This window comes from Nicotiana sylvestris, chromosome 1, assembly GCF_000393655.2.
Source record: "Nicotiana sylvestris chromosome 1, ASM39365v2, whole genome shotgun sequence".
NCBI classification, from domain to species: Eukaryota; Viridiplantae; Streptophyta; class Magnoliopsida; order Solanales; family Solanaceae; genus Nicotiana; species Nicotiana sylvestris.
The window spans coordinates 121573135-121588494 of NC_091057.1; the positions used below are offsets into that span (position 1 = coordinate 121573135).

A 15360-nucleotide genomic window follows, 5' to 3' on the forward strand; every position below is an offset into this window, starting at 1 on the left:
TACCCTTAGAGGTGATTAAGCATGATGCGCTTTCATTTTCACATCACGATATGTTATTTCCTATCAAAAGTAACGATATCAATTTATTTATTTTTTGGTTAATTTAATTACATTTTTCATTTCTTAATCTTCCCCCCTTTTTTTCTACTTATGCACGGATTGTTAAATCAATCAAACTAATAGTTTGTTTCTGTTATTTTTAATATTTTTCTTTTTTGAGAAAACCTTAGAAATATATAAACATGACTATGCTACACTAACAGGTCTTGTGTCACTCAATTTCAATTAACCCCCTATATTACAAATACAACATTTGAATATAAATACACTTGAAGATGAGAAATTTTGAATAATGTTGAACACTACATATTACACAAAGTCGAGCCATAAAAGTGAGAAACATAAGATTTGCTAGATATTACATACATATTCATTTTAAACGAGGCATAACACAAAATGATAAGAGAATTGAAAGAATTAACACCAATAATGTTATTAATGACCCGGTAAATGTTATCAAATTGAATGTCATAAACATATACATAACATTGGCATTATTCTTAGGTACAAAAAATGATAATTACAAATACACAAATTCTCTATAGAGCAAATTGGAAAGTCCAAAATATGTGAGAAAGAAAAATTATTGCTAATGGAAAAAAGAAAATAATATGAAGTCTGAATTTCTATCAGTCTTGTATGGTATTTATTTACTCTTGAGGCAATCAAACTTCTGTACACAAATGTATAGATAACTGAATGTATAGCAGCTTCTGAGAATGTCATTATGTGTATGTGGCTGTTCTTCCATTTTCTTGACTTTGAAATGGATCAACCCAACATTGATCTTCCTTGGTAGCTTTACGCCATCTATCTCGAAAAATCTTCATTTCTATATATGATTGTCTTCTGACCTGCATAATGTCATTAAACACAATGAACATGAGAAGAAGGATTCTGCAGCAAAGAGTTGCTAAAAATGCACAAGATTTCGTCGCCCATACTCCGTTTGAAGGGGAGTCTTAATGCAACGATAAAGTTGTCTCCGTGTGATCTATAGATAAAGGGTCGAGCAGGGGAAGCAGCCACTACTGCTTGCATTAGGGTAGCATGTCTACATCACACCCCTTGGGATGCAGCCCTTCCCCGGACTTGTGTAAACAAGGACGGAGCTAGAACAGGACTTACGGGTTCGGCCGAACTCGGTAGCTTTTGTCCAAACCATGTATATGTTTTAATAAATTCATCGAATATGTAAGATTTATTAATTTAGACTCACTAACTTAAACAGATAAGATTCAAGAATCCATAAACTTCAAATCGTGGCTCTGCCTTCGTGCGTAAATGCGGGATGCTTTATGCCCCGGATTACCTTTTTTTTTTTACCGTGTACAACGGCAACCTAACAACAAATGAACTACTGGTGCTTCTGGCTAGCCTTGAAGGAAAATGTTAAAACAGCTATGCGTATCTCTTTAGTATGGACATCACAATGGTTGTCTACATCTCACCTCTTGGGATGCGGCCTTTCCCCGGACTTGCGTAAATGCAGGATGCTTTGTGCATTGGGCCTCCCTTTTTTTTTTAACCGTGCACAACGGCAACCTAATAACAAATGAACTACTGGTACTTCTGGCTAGTGTTGAAGGAAAATGTTAAAAAAGCTACGCGTATCTATTTCGTATGGACATCACAAAAGAAATGCTTTATGAAGTAGAATTTGAACTTACCAAAGACCTATTATCAAATTTCTCAAAAGATGGATTGGCCTGCAATTCCAAAAGAAATTTCTCTTTTTTAAGAAAAACCAAAGGCAGAATACTTATGTAATTAAGCAGGTAAGATCTGCAGATCATACCAATGGATCAGAATCAGTTAAGTTCTTCCCTTGAAGTGAATGATCCAATTCTTTGTTTACCTACACAAATTAGAAACAGAAGTGTTACACAAGCCAAACACTTATCATCATATTGCCCTATAGTGTTAAAATTTCATCAAAAAATGTGCGGACAGGATCAATTATCAATGAAGGGAAAGAACTACTTGCCATTTCTACATCTGAATTACCACCCAAAGAAGGGACAGCCAAATGAGTTATGTACTCTGCATCAACCACACCGACTTTCCTTGTACGATCACCCTGAGAACTAATAACACATATTAGTATCATGCCAGAAGAGACGCGAAACAGAACATTAGTTATTTAAAACTTCTAACTAGGAATTTGCCTGCGCACAATAACCGAGCTTCATATCCAAGCCCCATGCATGGATCAGGTCATTCTGCAGCGAAAGAACAGGTAGTTTAAGACGGCTGCAAGTTTCAGTTAAAATTACTAGTATATCACAACTGAGCAGGTCTTTGTGAGGACTAAAAAGGTAACGTGATATGCTATAAACATAAGGAGCAATAGATAATCATGTTTATTAGCGTACACATTTTTAACCACATACAGAATCATGGAGGAGACAACAGTAAAAAGGCAAAAGAAAAGGGAAATAACCCAAAAAAAAAAAAAAAAGATAAAGCAGTGGTTTGCGGTTCCTGTCCAGTTAATTAGTAAAAAATTTGGAACAATTGTATTCACCAATTCACGAGTCAGCTGATTAGCTTGTTAACCACTGGAAATAATAAAAGCTCCGGTACCTGGACCATATACCAAGCACAACGCCAGGCAGCTTTTGAGAATACAGGAGCCATCATTTCTACCCACCTGCACAACAACAACAACAAATAAAAGAAGCGTCAAAGCAGATTTACCCACCTGCACAACAGATTTAATAAAAATGAAAAGACAATGTTGTTTTTATTTCTAACCATAATAAGACATCTGAGCTATAAATAAAAGAAGCGTCAAAGCAGATAGACTTAGTTCGGAGAAACTTGTTATCAGATAATATTACATTGAGAAGAAAACAAAAACTTGCAGTTGTTTACCCCACGCAAGGAGGTGCAGTGCTGTTGTTATCACACCTTTGGCCACTTCTATTTAATCTGTAGAACCTCCTATCAAAGCGAAGAAATTACCAGTCAGCTTTTGGAACGAGACAATGTACATGCCAAAGCAAATAGACAAAAATAATATCAGAAATTTAACTTTTTCCCAAATGCTAGAACCTAGAGCGAAGTGATGTCCGTACTGTAAAGCCTGGTTGCAGGAAAACACACTACTGCCAGCTACATAGCACATATGGGTTAACGGTATTTTTTTGATTTTCTAACTGGAATGGAACTTTCCGTTTCAGTCTCAGTATCTCAAACTCAAAAGGGGGTTAAATCCTTTGGTCTGTGAGCTTGTTTCGCGAGTATAGGGAACAGGGATGCTTCAGCTACGAGTAGTGCTTCAACTTAAATAAGATTAATTTACTGTCCCATTAAGTGAACAATAAAAAATCTGTCTAACCTGTGCACCTTGGATCTCCCTCTGCGTACAGTAATATGATGATGTACCTCTGATTTACTAGCATCAAGTGCTGGCTGTGATATCTCCAGCCCTTCTTCTCTAACAATAGATATGTACCTGAATAAACCGTTCGCAGTGAGAACATTATTTTGTTACCAACTAACCTAATCCACGTAGGTTATTTTTTGCATGTAAAATTACATCACAAAACTTTTTCTTTGAATCTGCTCAATCATCAATCATTGGTAACTTTTTTTAGTACGAAAATATAAGTTCAGTAATCAAACTGTTGTCACTTAAGCACCCAACAGTTTCTCTACTCTGAACTCCGCAACGATATAGAAGACTGCATTGTTAGACAGACTTACTTTTCTGGATGGAAGTTTTCAACTCCTAGGTCCTCATCCCACAAGAAAATGTAGTCGTACTCAGAAACTATATCTGGGTGTAGAAACCTCTTCGCGAACCACCTATATGGAGAGTTAAATTAGTGAAAAACTGCAGGCAACTCCAGTAATCAATAATAAAAAAGTTGATAGGAACGAACTTTACCATTTTGTTTGGTTCATAGCAGAGACATGTAAGACACGGCTACTCCAATCTAAATCATTCCACTTATCCACCACTCCATCATAGTGAAAAAGCATCACAACAAAGTCATGTTCAAGAAACTGCAACAAGTTACATAAACAATTTAAGATGCAGATATTAAGATGACATTCACAAGCTAAACAGTAAGCAAAAGATTAAGAATCATAACCTTCTTAACAATTTCGTTCACCATCTCTTTTTGTTTTATTCCAACTGCAATCCCCAACAAGTTAACTGAATGTGGAGACTTCTTCTGAATATGAAAGTAATGCATCATAACCAAACACAAAAGCATTGAAAAATACCAGAAAGAGTTCAGCCAGTAAAACAATTCAGCTTGTGGGCGAGGGAAATGATACGGTAAAAATTCATGAAAAATTTACAGGTCCAGAACTTTTGCCATATTTCTTGAGAACCACTCTTCGGTTCGCAAACCAAAATTACACACAGGATATAGCATCATACACACATATGTAGGTACACACACAAAAAAAAAAAAATACATATATATATATATATATATAGTGTCTGAGTGATCACATTGATGAACATATTCCTTTTGGCCATCCACTTTACCACCTAAGGATAATTGTGCACGGCCTTCATGACCTTCCTTGACCAGCATAGTCAAGACTGAAAGCTTTCCATAAAAACTCGTCAAAAAGAAAACCTAAGGCTTTCCGAACACATCAACTGATAAAATCCAAGTATTTAAAAAAGCACACAAAAGGATGGAGTATACATGGATGATCCATGAAATCATAATCATTCCCATGCAATGAACCAAAGATTATAGATAATCACGTGAAATGCCAAAAAACTCGTGGATAATCATAGACCGAAATAATTAGTTACCTCAACATCTCCCCACAATGGTCGCATTTCCAGGTTCGTAGTTTTAGAAACAATTCCTTCTGGGAGTGCCTCACTCCCTAATGGCCTGCATTTTTTCTGTGAGTAATAATATGAGAACCTTCAAAGAAGCCAAAGATCAAAAACCAAATTAAATACTAGCACTGCTCCTCAAACCTGGCATTTATTATTTTGCATATTCTCTGTCACGTGACTCTCTTCTTTTTCCTGTCTCGGGGGTACCTAATTAATGAAGTTCAGAGGTTAACTCATGGTGAATCCTGCAACTGTAGGACTATATATCCCAAATCAATCGAAGTTAGATTTCTCTTTTATGCAGCAAATGACTATATATCCCAAATCAATCGAAGTTAGACTAGTCTCAAGACTCTCGACCTGAATTACTTATGTTCTTCCAGATACATCAGTTAAACTTGAAATCTTCCATCTCAAAGGTGAAGTACTAAAGAGAACTAGACATTTTCTGCATAAAAGAGAAATCTCTAACTAAGTTGTGCCTCTTAAGCTTTGTTCTAATATATTTAACCCTTTCCAGAAACTAAATTAAAGGGGTATAAACCATTAATTTAAATCCAAAAGCAAGTAAAACAGACTGTCCATATTTTCGTCGAGTTCTTGCTCTCGTAGCAAGCGTAGGTGAAGGAACTCAGGAAGAGTAAAGAGAAAAACTTTCACAACACCCTCTCTTCAAATCCTCAGGAGCAGCAAAGCACTAGAAGAACATTATGAAGTCTAATGCAAGTAATAACAAAGTCCTACATTCAAACAGATAGTTCATATGGTAACATAAAAAAAGAAAAAACTGAAGCTATAGAACACAGAAAAGCTAAAACGCAGTCTATACAATGTTAGGAAGGGAGGACATGAGGGAGAAAAAAGTGGTACGTCTCACTTCCACTTTTACGAGTTTCTCACTTCCTAGTTGTGGTCTCTCGGTATAGTTTAGAAACTCTTGTATAGAAAAGCAACAAATTGAAAGGGAAAAGACTATGGCCAGTTAGCGAAAGCTAGCCCATACACCTTTCTGGACAATTTAGAATAAAAGGAATAGATAATTCAAGGAAACTAGAAGAGCTCGACAAATTTGAAAAATGTTTTGTATCATTTATGCTCTCATTGCAAAGAAAGAACAAGGTTTTGCATAGATTGTTGCATCGCCTTGATAGGCAAGAATGCCTATACTCTTCCATGGTGATTTAATGAAATCCATGGTGATTTGAAGAAAAAAAAACTCAGACTAAAACCAAGGGTTCTCAATGATGTAGATTTTGGTGAGTATAACCAGAAATAGGAAGAGTCGAATTCAGAAAAGCTAACAACACATCGGCAAAATTCCGTCTTCTGAAGAAACAAACCTCGCATTTTCTGCATTGTCCATTCTTCTGTGCATGGTTCACTGTCAAACCTGAAAATGCCTACAAAAATTCAAATTAGTAGTTAAGCATTCAGTACCAAAGTACCTGTTTTCTGTCATATTAAACAAGAAGCTGAGACATTACACCAAAATATAATGAATGTCAGTTTTGTTATAGAAGGAACAACATAGCTGAAGGTCTACAAGCCTAAATGTCCCTAACTAAAATTCTGAAATGCATCTGAGCAGAAACATCTACGGTAGTCCGTCCCTTTTGAAGATAATAAAATTTCGATGCCAGTTAACTTGCTTTTGCAGGATGAGTGCAAGTGATAACAAATTTAACACTTCAATCAACCAAATCATTCAAGTAGGTGAGGAAAATAATTTCTAGTAGATTATACACGAATTAAAGCGGTTAATAGTAAAATCACTCAAATTGAATGTAATAACTAATTTATACCCTGAAATCCTTAGCCATCAAAGCACTTCCAGTGAAGTAGACACCAAAAATTAAAGCAACAGTCATGAAGAGGCTGCAGATACATGATCTACTTTTAGGATCAGGCACAGAAACCTGAAAAAATGGAATGAGTACAAGATACCTCGTTAAATAGGAAAACAAATTCCATAGTCTTAAATGTTTAGCAATGAAATATTAGTGTTCTCCCCATCCAAACTACATATCCACTTTCCTGAACTGAAAACTCTCAAATACTATTGTATAATGAATAAAGTTATATGCTGCCCAGTTTTTCCTATGATCTTTTAACAGATAAATTTTAAGTTACCATTCATAAAAAGAAATTAAAAAAAAAAAAAACTTTAAACAGACAAATTTTAAACTTTCATATTGTTAGTCATACAAAGTCAACCTTGGACATTAAAACCAGGATAGAGAGAGTATCTTGATGAATCGTTAACTCATATGTCTTTTTTGTTTAACATAGTAGAATGAGTCTCCAGGATGACTTGGTGAAGTATCCCGTCTTAAGTTAACGCCAGTTTAATAGTAGCACACCATAGAGGTTTTACTAAAAATGTCTTACAAAGTTTACATGAATCCTTAACAAATTTGCCACACACAAACTGGAATTGGTTTTGACCCTCAACCTTATGCTTTTGGCTATTGCAACCTTTAGATAATATCCAATCATAGAATAACAGAATAACACCCTAACCTTTCCTTGAAAACTACTGCTAGTACTTATTATCAAACAAAGTTCATTATGTTTCATAATTCTAATGTCAGTATCCATTATCTAGTTTAATTAAGTCCAACGACTAAAATAAAAGAATTAAACTCTTAAAAAGTTTTAAATAAAACCTAACTGAAAGTATTTGAGTTTTGCCACTAGGAGACAATCTAGTTATCCAGATGCTCAAATTAACTTTTGCTTCTTCAGTACAAAGTGAAAGAAATAGAAGCGGGACCATAACAAGTACTACTGCCTATTCCTCCCTTTACTTACAAACATTTACAAAGGACACAAATTCGGATAGAAGCGACACTATTGACCCTTCTTCTTATCATATCAATATATAATTCTAAGTTGCCCAGTTCAATGCTTCTTATTTTCCTTCAAATCCCCATAATTTTGAAAAAATTCCTGGAACACTTAAATTAACCATGTAATTCTAATAAGAACCTTCAATTTCCCAATAACTTGAAACAAACAGACAAAATAGAAAACTTTTGTTATAAAAATGACATTTTTACTGTTGTTTACTCTTCCCTTGCTTTTCACCAACCCCAGAAACAGCATTAACCACGTCAACCTCAATCACTGGAAACCAACAAAACAAAAATACTGTAACTACATAAAAAGACACAAACAACCTCAAAATGATTAAAGAAAGGATAAGTTTGAACTTCAAACTGTAACAGTACATACATAAATTCTAGTAGCATGCAACTTGAAAAGTACCCCCACCACCACCCACCCACCCACTAATCCAAGACAACTGAAGAAAAGGGGTTACTTACAGTGTTCAAAGACTTCATCTTTGCATTAATGAAGCTCCAAAACAAGTACACACGACGGGTTTTTGATATCAGATATGCTCAAAAGAAGCAGAAGAAAGAAAGAAAAGAAGAAAGAAAGAAAAGAAGGAAGGACAAAAAGATAGACTTTTAAAAATTGGAGCTTTTCAATCAATAGAATGAAGAAAGTCCAATAGTCCTTATAGAAAAGCAACGCGTCAAAAATAGAACCCAAAGTCTATAGAAAGAAGGAACAAAAAGGATAGGTATTTTGCATATTCAGTCACTTTCAAAAACTGCTCAAACGCTGTCCCTCCCTCTTCCCCACACCTTCAAACCTTTAATTTAAAAACAAAAAATAAAATCCCACCATTACCAATATGTATAGGTGTTGAGATAAATAGAAGAAAGAGTGTCCGGTTTTTTAATGAAGAAGAAGACAGAAGTACAAGAATTCAACTTAAGAGAAAAAACACTTGAGAAAAACAAAGTATTCTTGAAATGCTTGAACCCGAGTTACACGGATTTGTATAGTCGTTCTTGGACGTGACCAACCTGTCTTCTCGCGAGTAGTAAAAACCTTCTCTACTCGCTACTTACTATTGCCACGTGATTAGTGGAGCCCACTGGCGGTCGTGGAATAGTTATTGTCCAGTTATGTTATGCTAATCCATAAGTTTAATTTAAGTAATCCTTTGCTTTAGTAAAAAGGTTAATGTCTTGCTAAAATGAGAAATGAATTGATGGAATTTGTTAGAAGGAAAAGGATAGTAAGTTTTTTAATGTATAGATGTGACAGTTGGATATGGTTAATGGTATTTCCGTTGTACAAAATTAGGAAAAATAATACATATATATAGGTGTGTTATATAATAAAAATATAAATTTTATATATTTTTGTGACTATCCAATGAAAATAAATTTGGCGACGGGTTAAAAGTGATGTTTGCCTGTATCGAATTTATTGTTCTTGTTTTTATGGAATATTTTATTTGTTTGACATTCTATAAGGAATAAGTGGAAGTTAACGTTTTTGATTAGATATTATTGGTTTGGTTTGACAATTTTTCACAATCTTGATTTTAATTCTATGTAAGGCGCAGCATCCTAATATTTAAAAGTTTTATTGATTTGGTCGAAGATTACTAAAATGATTAGTTATTAAATAACATTGCAAAGAAAGGTATAGTGGAGCTAACGTGACTTTGAAAGGCTTCAATTATTGGATTAAATGGGAATTAAATTGAAATAATTTTGGAATAAGGTGGCGTGTGTTATGATAAATATCACATTATGGTAGATGTCTACTCGTCTTCCATAATCTTCATCTCAAATGTTTAATGACATATTCAATGATATATTTTGTATGTTCAATGACATATTCCATGATATATTTTCTTCACTTTTTATGCATATATAAATGTCTTATAATAGATAGGAAAATACACACAATTGAAGAAGAAAAACTCTTCCTTCTCTCTATTTCCATTTCTTGTTCATGTTTTACTAATTGCTTTTATTTCCTTGTTCCATATTGTTACTTTGAGTTATATTTCATAATGCGTTATCAGCACGAGTCTCTAACCAACTGTATATATATCTACAAAAAATTTCCTACATCCAGAAAAATTGCAATTAGAAGTCATACATATCATCTCATGGTTAGATGTAAAGGGAAACTACATATGGTAAGTAATGAAACGTAAGAATGTATGATTATTTTATACTTGTCATTCCTTTAATATCTTATATGCACACAACTTCGTACTACACTTGTATTGCATAAGCACATATTAATATTACATCTTTTATATCACATGAACGGAATGAAATTTTCGAAGTTCTATATGTGAAAACTATAGCAGCAGTTAATTGTTGATATGATGCATGTCGTGGTAACCAAGGATATGTTATATAAAACAAGAGATACTTCTTTGAAATATCTAGGTTGATTAATTACTTCTTTGAAATTCGGAAAACAAACCAGCTATTAAGAAAGTATACTTCATAATTTATGATTGTATCATTTGAAAGCAAACAGTGATTAGTATGACTACTAGAAGAGGTATTTTCGAGTATCTATGATCTACTTGATGTTCGCTATTGACTTACCATTTTTAAGTATTTTATATGAATGATGCATAAGTTACAACTAGTAAGTTGTTATCTATAATGTCACTTTTCAGGTAATACAAATGCTGAAGTTATTTATTAGTACTATATATGTGTTGTTACTTATATATTGTACTTTTGATAAATTTATTCACTAATTGCTTGGTTGAATTGAGTGAAGGAAAGTTATGGCATTAATTCAAATTCAATAGGTAGAGTATACCCTGAAAACAACAATATTTTTTAGAGAAGCTCAATAAATATTATGACAATAATTTTGTGACGACCCGGCCAGTCGTCTCATGAGTTACCGATCCATTTCCCCCATTTCAGCTTCTTTACGCTTCGTTATCCGTGTTTTATGTGATCGAGTTTATTAGTTCGAGTTCAGAGAGGATTTGGTAAGAAATGAGACACTTAGTCTCTTTTAAGAAGGCTTAAGTTGGAAAAGTCAATCCGATGTTGACTTATGTGTTAGAAGGCTCGGAAGTGAGTTCCGATGGTTCGGTTAGCTTCGGGAGGTGATTTGTGACTTAGGAGCGCGATCGGAATGGGTTTTGGAGTTGTAGAGAAGATTTAGGCTTGAATTGGCGAAATTGATATTTTGGCAAATTCCGGTTGATAGGCGAGATTTTGATATAGGGGTCGGAATGGAATTCCGAGAGTTGCAGTAGCTTCATTGTGTCATTTGGGATGTGTGTGCAAAATTTCAGGTCATTCGGCCGAGATTTGATAGACCTTTTGATCGAAAGCATAATTTAAGAGTTCTTGGAGTTCTTAGGCCTGAATCCTATGTTAAATTGGTGATTTGATGTTGTTGTGAGCATTCCGAAGTTTTGAGCAAGTTTGAACGATGTCATGAGATGTGTTGGTACAATTGGTTTGAAGTTCCGGGAGTTCCGGGAAGGTTCCGGGATGTTTTAGTGCAAAAATCATAGTTGTAGCAGGTCTACAGGGGTTGCAGGCCCCAGAACTCACCCATGCGGTCCGCACAAAAATGAGTGCGCCCGCGGTGAGTGCTGTGCGGCCCGCACAAAAGCGGGCGCGGCCACGGTAGGCGTCGCGCGGACCGCACAAAATGGTGTGCGGCCGCGGTGAAGAACATTCCGTTGGTCCTACTTAGGAAGCTCATATCTTTTGATCCACAAGTAATTTTGAGGTGATTCAAAAACAAAAGTTGTAGCCCTTCGTGTCCAGTTTTCCGAAAGGTAAAGATATAGCAATTTGGACATCTGCAGCAAAATTTATGGCCAAAATACTAAAGTTTGTCACTGTAGAGGGAGGCCTGTGCAGCCGCACGTTGCCTTTGCGCGGACCGCACTGGCTTGCGTGGACCGCGTGAGTTTTGGTGCGGCCCGCAGTAGCTGATACCTGAGGGGTACCTATAAATACGAGGTTTTGGGTTTTATTTAATATTTTGACCTAGAGAGCTCGGATTTTGGCGATTTTTCGAAGGTTTTTCAAGAAATTCATCGGGGTAAGTGATTTTAACTCAGATTTGGCTAGAATACATGAATCTATCAACTGAATTCATCATTTAATTCGTGATTTGAGATGGAATTTGGGAAGAAAATTGTGAAACCTTTCAAAAATATAAAATGATGATTTGAAGGACCAAATGGTATCGGAATTGGATAATTTTGGTATGGTTAGACTCGTGGGGGTATGGGGATTTTGAAAATGTAAATTTTACCCGATTTTGAGATGTGGGCCCGGGGCTCGGGTTTTGCTAATTTCGAGATTTTTGATATTTTTCGAATGTTTTCGCTTGGGCTTTGTTCCCTTAGCATATTGTGACGTATTCGTTCTGATTTTGGATAGATTCGACGCGTGTGGAGGCCAATTCGAGGGGAAAATGCGTCGCGAGCTAGAGAATTAGCTAGTTCGAGGTGAGTAATGGTTGTAAATGATGTCCTGAGGGTGTGAAACCCCGGATTGCACATCGTAGTGCTATATTGAGGCAAGATACGCGCTGGATGATGAGCGTAGGGTCTTTCACTACTGGGGATTGTGACTTGGTCCATCCCGATTGCTGATTTTACCGAATATTTGACTGAAATTCATTTGTTATCATCATGATTTGGGCTGATTGCCATATTTGGGCTTCGTGCCAACTATTTGAACCTTCGGGAATTTTTATCACTGTTTCCTCACTACTTGACTTATTATTTGAACTCAGTCCTGTTGATATCTACTGTTTTACAAACCCAGCCACTTTTACTCAGATTTGAAACTTAAATGATATTTCTACATCATGTTTTGGGCTGAGAACTACTGTTTTACTAATGCCCAATGGGATTATGATGATTTCTGGACTGAGTGAGGCCGAGGGTCATATGTGAGGATATGCTGAGTGATATGAGGTCGAGGGCCTGAGATACTATTTATGCCATGCGGTGGCTTGAGTGATGTGAGGATATGCTGAGTGATGATGCCACGAGGTGGCTTAATATAGCGCTTGGGCCGTAATGGGCCCCTCCGGAGTCTACACACCCACAGTGAGCGCGGGTACCCATGTGATTTGAAACAGTGGTAACAATGACATTGTATGATGCAATTTGGTCAGGTAACAATGGCTGACCATTATGCTGAGTGATTGTGTGGAAGCCCGAGGGGCTGATACTGTACTGAGAGTGAGCCCGATGGGCTGATACTATGCTGAGCGATTGATACTGTGTCCGAGGGGCGGATTTCTACTTGTTAATTACCTGTTTTACTTGTTTTAAAAAGGAATATCATTTGATTTCTTCACTGATTTACTGTTTTAAGTGATTTTACTGCTGATATGGAATTGCTTTGTGCCTTTACGTGTTTTCATACTTTCAGCCATTATTTGTAATTATTACTCACTAAGTCGGAGTACTCACATTACTCTCTGCACCGTGTGTGTAGATTCAGGTATAGCAGAGTCCGCACTTGAGTGTTGATTCCTTCCAGGCTAGGCAATGATTTGGAGTTACGAGGTAGCTGTTGACGTCCGCAGCCCCTTGTCTCTCTTATCCTCTATCATTTAAGTTTTCTTCAGGCTGTTGTATCGGATTCCGTACTTTGTAGACCTATAGCAGATGTATAGTAGCTCATGACTTGTGACACCCCGGTTTGGGCTATGTCGGGATGGTTCCTACTGTTATTATCATTAAATTCCGCAATTTATGAATATTAAATTATACGTTACTACTGTTTATGATTATTAACTATTTAAAAGAGGTGTTATGTTTTGGTCTGGTTGGCCTTGTCTCCACGAGAGGCGCCATCACGACTAGGTTTGGGGATTGGGTCGTGACAAGTTGGTATCAGAGCCTAGGTTACTTAGGTCTCACGAGTATTGAGCAGGTTTAGTAGAGTCTCGCGGATTGGTACGGAGACATCTGTATTTATCCTCGAGAGGCTGCAGAACCTTTAGGAAAAATTTCATATTCTTGAAACTCTTGTCGTGCGAACTTGTTGGTCCGAGTACTAAACTTCTGATATTCCATTCTCTCACAGATGGTTAGGACGTGAGCTATTGGACGAGGTGGACGACCACCAATGCCACCCACTGAGGCCACCAGGGGCCGTAGACGCGGTCGTGGACGTGGCAGAGGCAGAGCAGCGAGGGCAGCACCTATTGATGCACCGGCTACCCCAGCTTCGGATCAGGCTCCCACTATGGATGCTCCAGCAGCACCAGTTCTGGCACCAGTTGTGCCTATCGTGGTTCCGGGTCTTCAGGAGGCCTTGGCACAGATCTTATTAGTTTGCACTAGCCTGGCTCAGGCAGTTCAGCCACTACAGCAGCAGCTACTTCACAGGCCGGGGGAGGCAATCAGACCCCCGCTGCTCGCACACCTGAGCAAGTAGTGCAGGGACTACAGACATCGGGGGCACCTCCAGCTCAGCCGGTTGCACCAGCTCAAGAGTTTATTGTGCCAGTTATGCCGGATGATGAGCAACGTCGTCTTGAGAGGTTTGGTAGACTCTAGCCTCTGTCATTCAGTGGTACCGAGGGCGAGGATGCCCAGGGTTTTCTTGATAAGTGTCAGCGGATGCTCCGTACAGCAGGGATTCTTGAGACTAGTGGTGTGACATTTACCACCTTTCAGTTTGTTGGGGCTGCCTTCACATGGTGGGAGGCGTATGAGAGGCGTAGGCCGGTTGGAGCAGCGCCCCTTACTTGGCAGCAATTCTTCACTCTCTTCTTGGAGAAGTATGTGCCGCAGTCCCGTAGAGAGGAGCTGCGTAGACAGTTTGAGTGATTGCAACAGGGGGATATGACTGTGTCACAGTATGAGTCGAGGTTTTCTGAGTTGGCTCGTCATGCCATTTGGATGGTTCCGACAGATCGTGAGAGGATCAGGAGATTTGTTGATGGCCTTAACTATCACCTCCGTATTCTTATGACCCGAGAGAGGGTGTTGGGTGCTACGTTCGAGGAGGTGGTCGATATCTCTCGCGAGATTGAGACGGTTCACCGTCAGGATCGAGAGGAGAGAGAGGCCAAGAAGCCTCGAGGATCTGGCAGTTATAGTGGTGCTTCTTCGAGCGGCCAGTTTTAGCATGTTAGAGGTCGTTCTTTCAGGCATGCTCAGTCAGCCCGCCTAGAGTATCGCGGGGCATCTTCGGGTCATGGTCATCATGGATCTCAGCGGGGCCAGTCATCACTCAGTGCCCTTCCAGCTCAGGGTTCATCTCGTGCCCCGTCAGCTCAGGGTTCTTCTATGCCGAGTGCATCAGCTAGTCACTCCAGTGCGAGGGGTTCCCTTCAGTCCCCTTCTCCAGCACCTGGGAGTTGTTATGAGTGTGGAGAGTTTGGACATGTGTGGAGGCAGTGTCCTCGTCGTATGGCTAGTTCATCTCAGTAGAGGGGTCAGCCCAAGACTACTACTCCAGTTACCTCACCACCTGCCCAGCCAGCTAGGGGTCGCCCCAGAGGGGAGGTCGATCAGGGGGCGGCTAGGCCCTTTTCTATGTACTTCCTAGCAGGCCAGATGCTATTGCTTCAGATGTTGTCATTACAGGTATTGTTTTAGTCTACCACAAAGATGCCTCTGTATTATTTGATCC

The 15360-nt window shown here is 38.0% G+C and overlaps 1 protein-coding gene across 6 annotated transcripts; it reads right to left on the reverse strand.

Moving 5' to 3' along the window:
• Positions 1-468: 468 nt before the first annotated feature.
• LOC104239134 (uncharacterized) lies at positions 469-8707 on the reverse strand. Of its 6 annotated transcripts, none has more exons than XM_070167483.1 (18): positions 8209-8707; positions 7934-8008; positions 6685-6798; positions 6223-6282; positions 5024-5089; positions 4850-4945; positions 4164-4247; positions 3956-4074; positions 3772-3873; positions 3404-3520; positions 2938-3006; positions 2647-2713; positions 2229-2282; positions 2048-2140; positions 1859-1918; positions 1731-1769; positions 1512-1636; positions 469-914 (listed from the first exon to the last, which is right to left on the reverse strand). In XM_070167483.1, exons 2-18 carry the CDS (start codon positions 7985-7987, stop codon positions 893-895), a joined length of 1341 nt encoding a protein of 446 aa, XP_070023584.1. In that variant the 5' UTR covers positions 7988-8008; positions 8209-8707; the 3' UTR covers positions 469-892. The 6 variants fall into 6 exon arrangements, 5 of the variants coding, with proteins under 5 accessions (XP_070023584.1, XP_070023592.1, XP_009791977.1 ...); XR_714055.2 differs by having other exon boundaries at positions 811-914; positions 1512-1605; positions 8209-8703; XM_070167491.1 differs by lacking the exon at positions 7934-8008 and having other exon boundaries at positions 8209-8703.
• Positions 8708-15360: the final 6653 nt, after the last annotated feature.

Coding starts and splice junctions, on each gene's coding strand:
- LOC104239134 (XM_070167483.1), bottom strand. CDS start 7,987: ATGCTGTTTCTGGGGTTGGTGAAAAGCAAGGGAAGAGTAAACAACAGT. Junction 4,946..5,023: donor TGCAAAATAATAAATGCCAG/GTTTGAGGAGCA, acceptor TATTACTCACAG/AAAAAATGCAGGCCATTAGG. Junction 1,770..1,858: donor TAACTGATTCTGATCCATTG/GTATGATCTGCA, acceptor TTGGAATTGCAG/GCCAATCCATCTTTTGAGAA.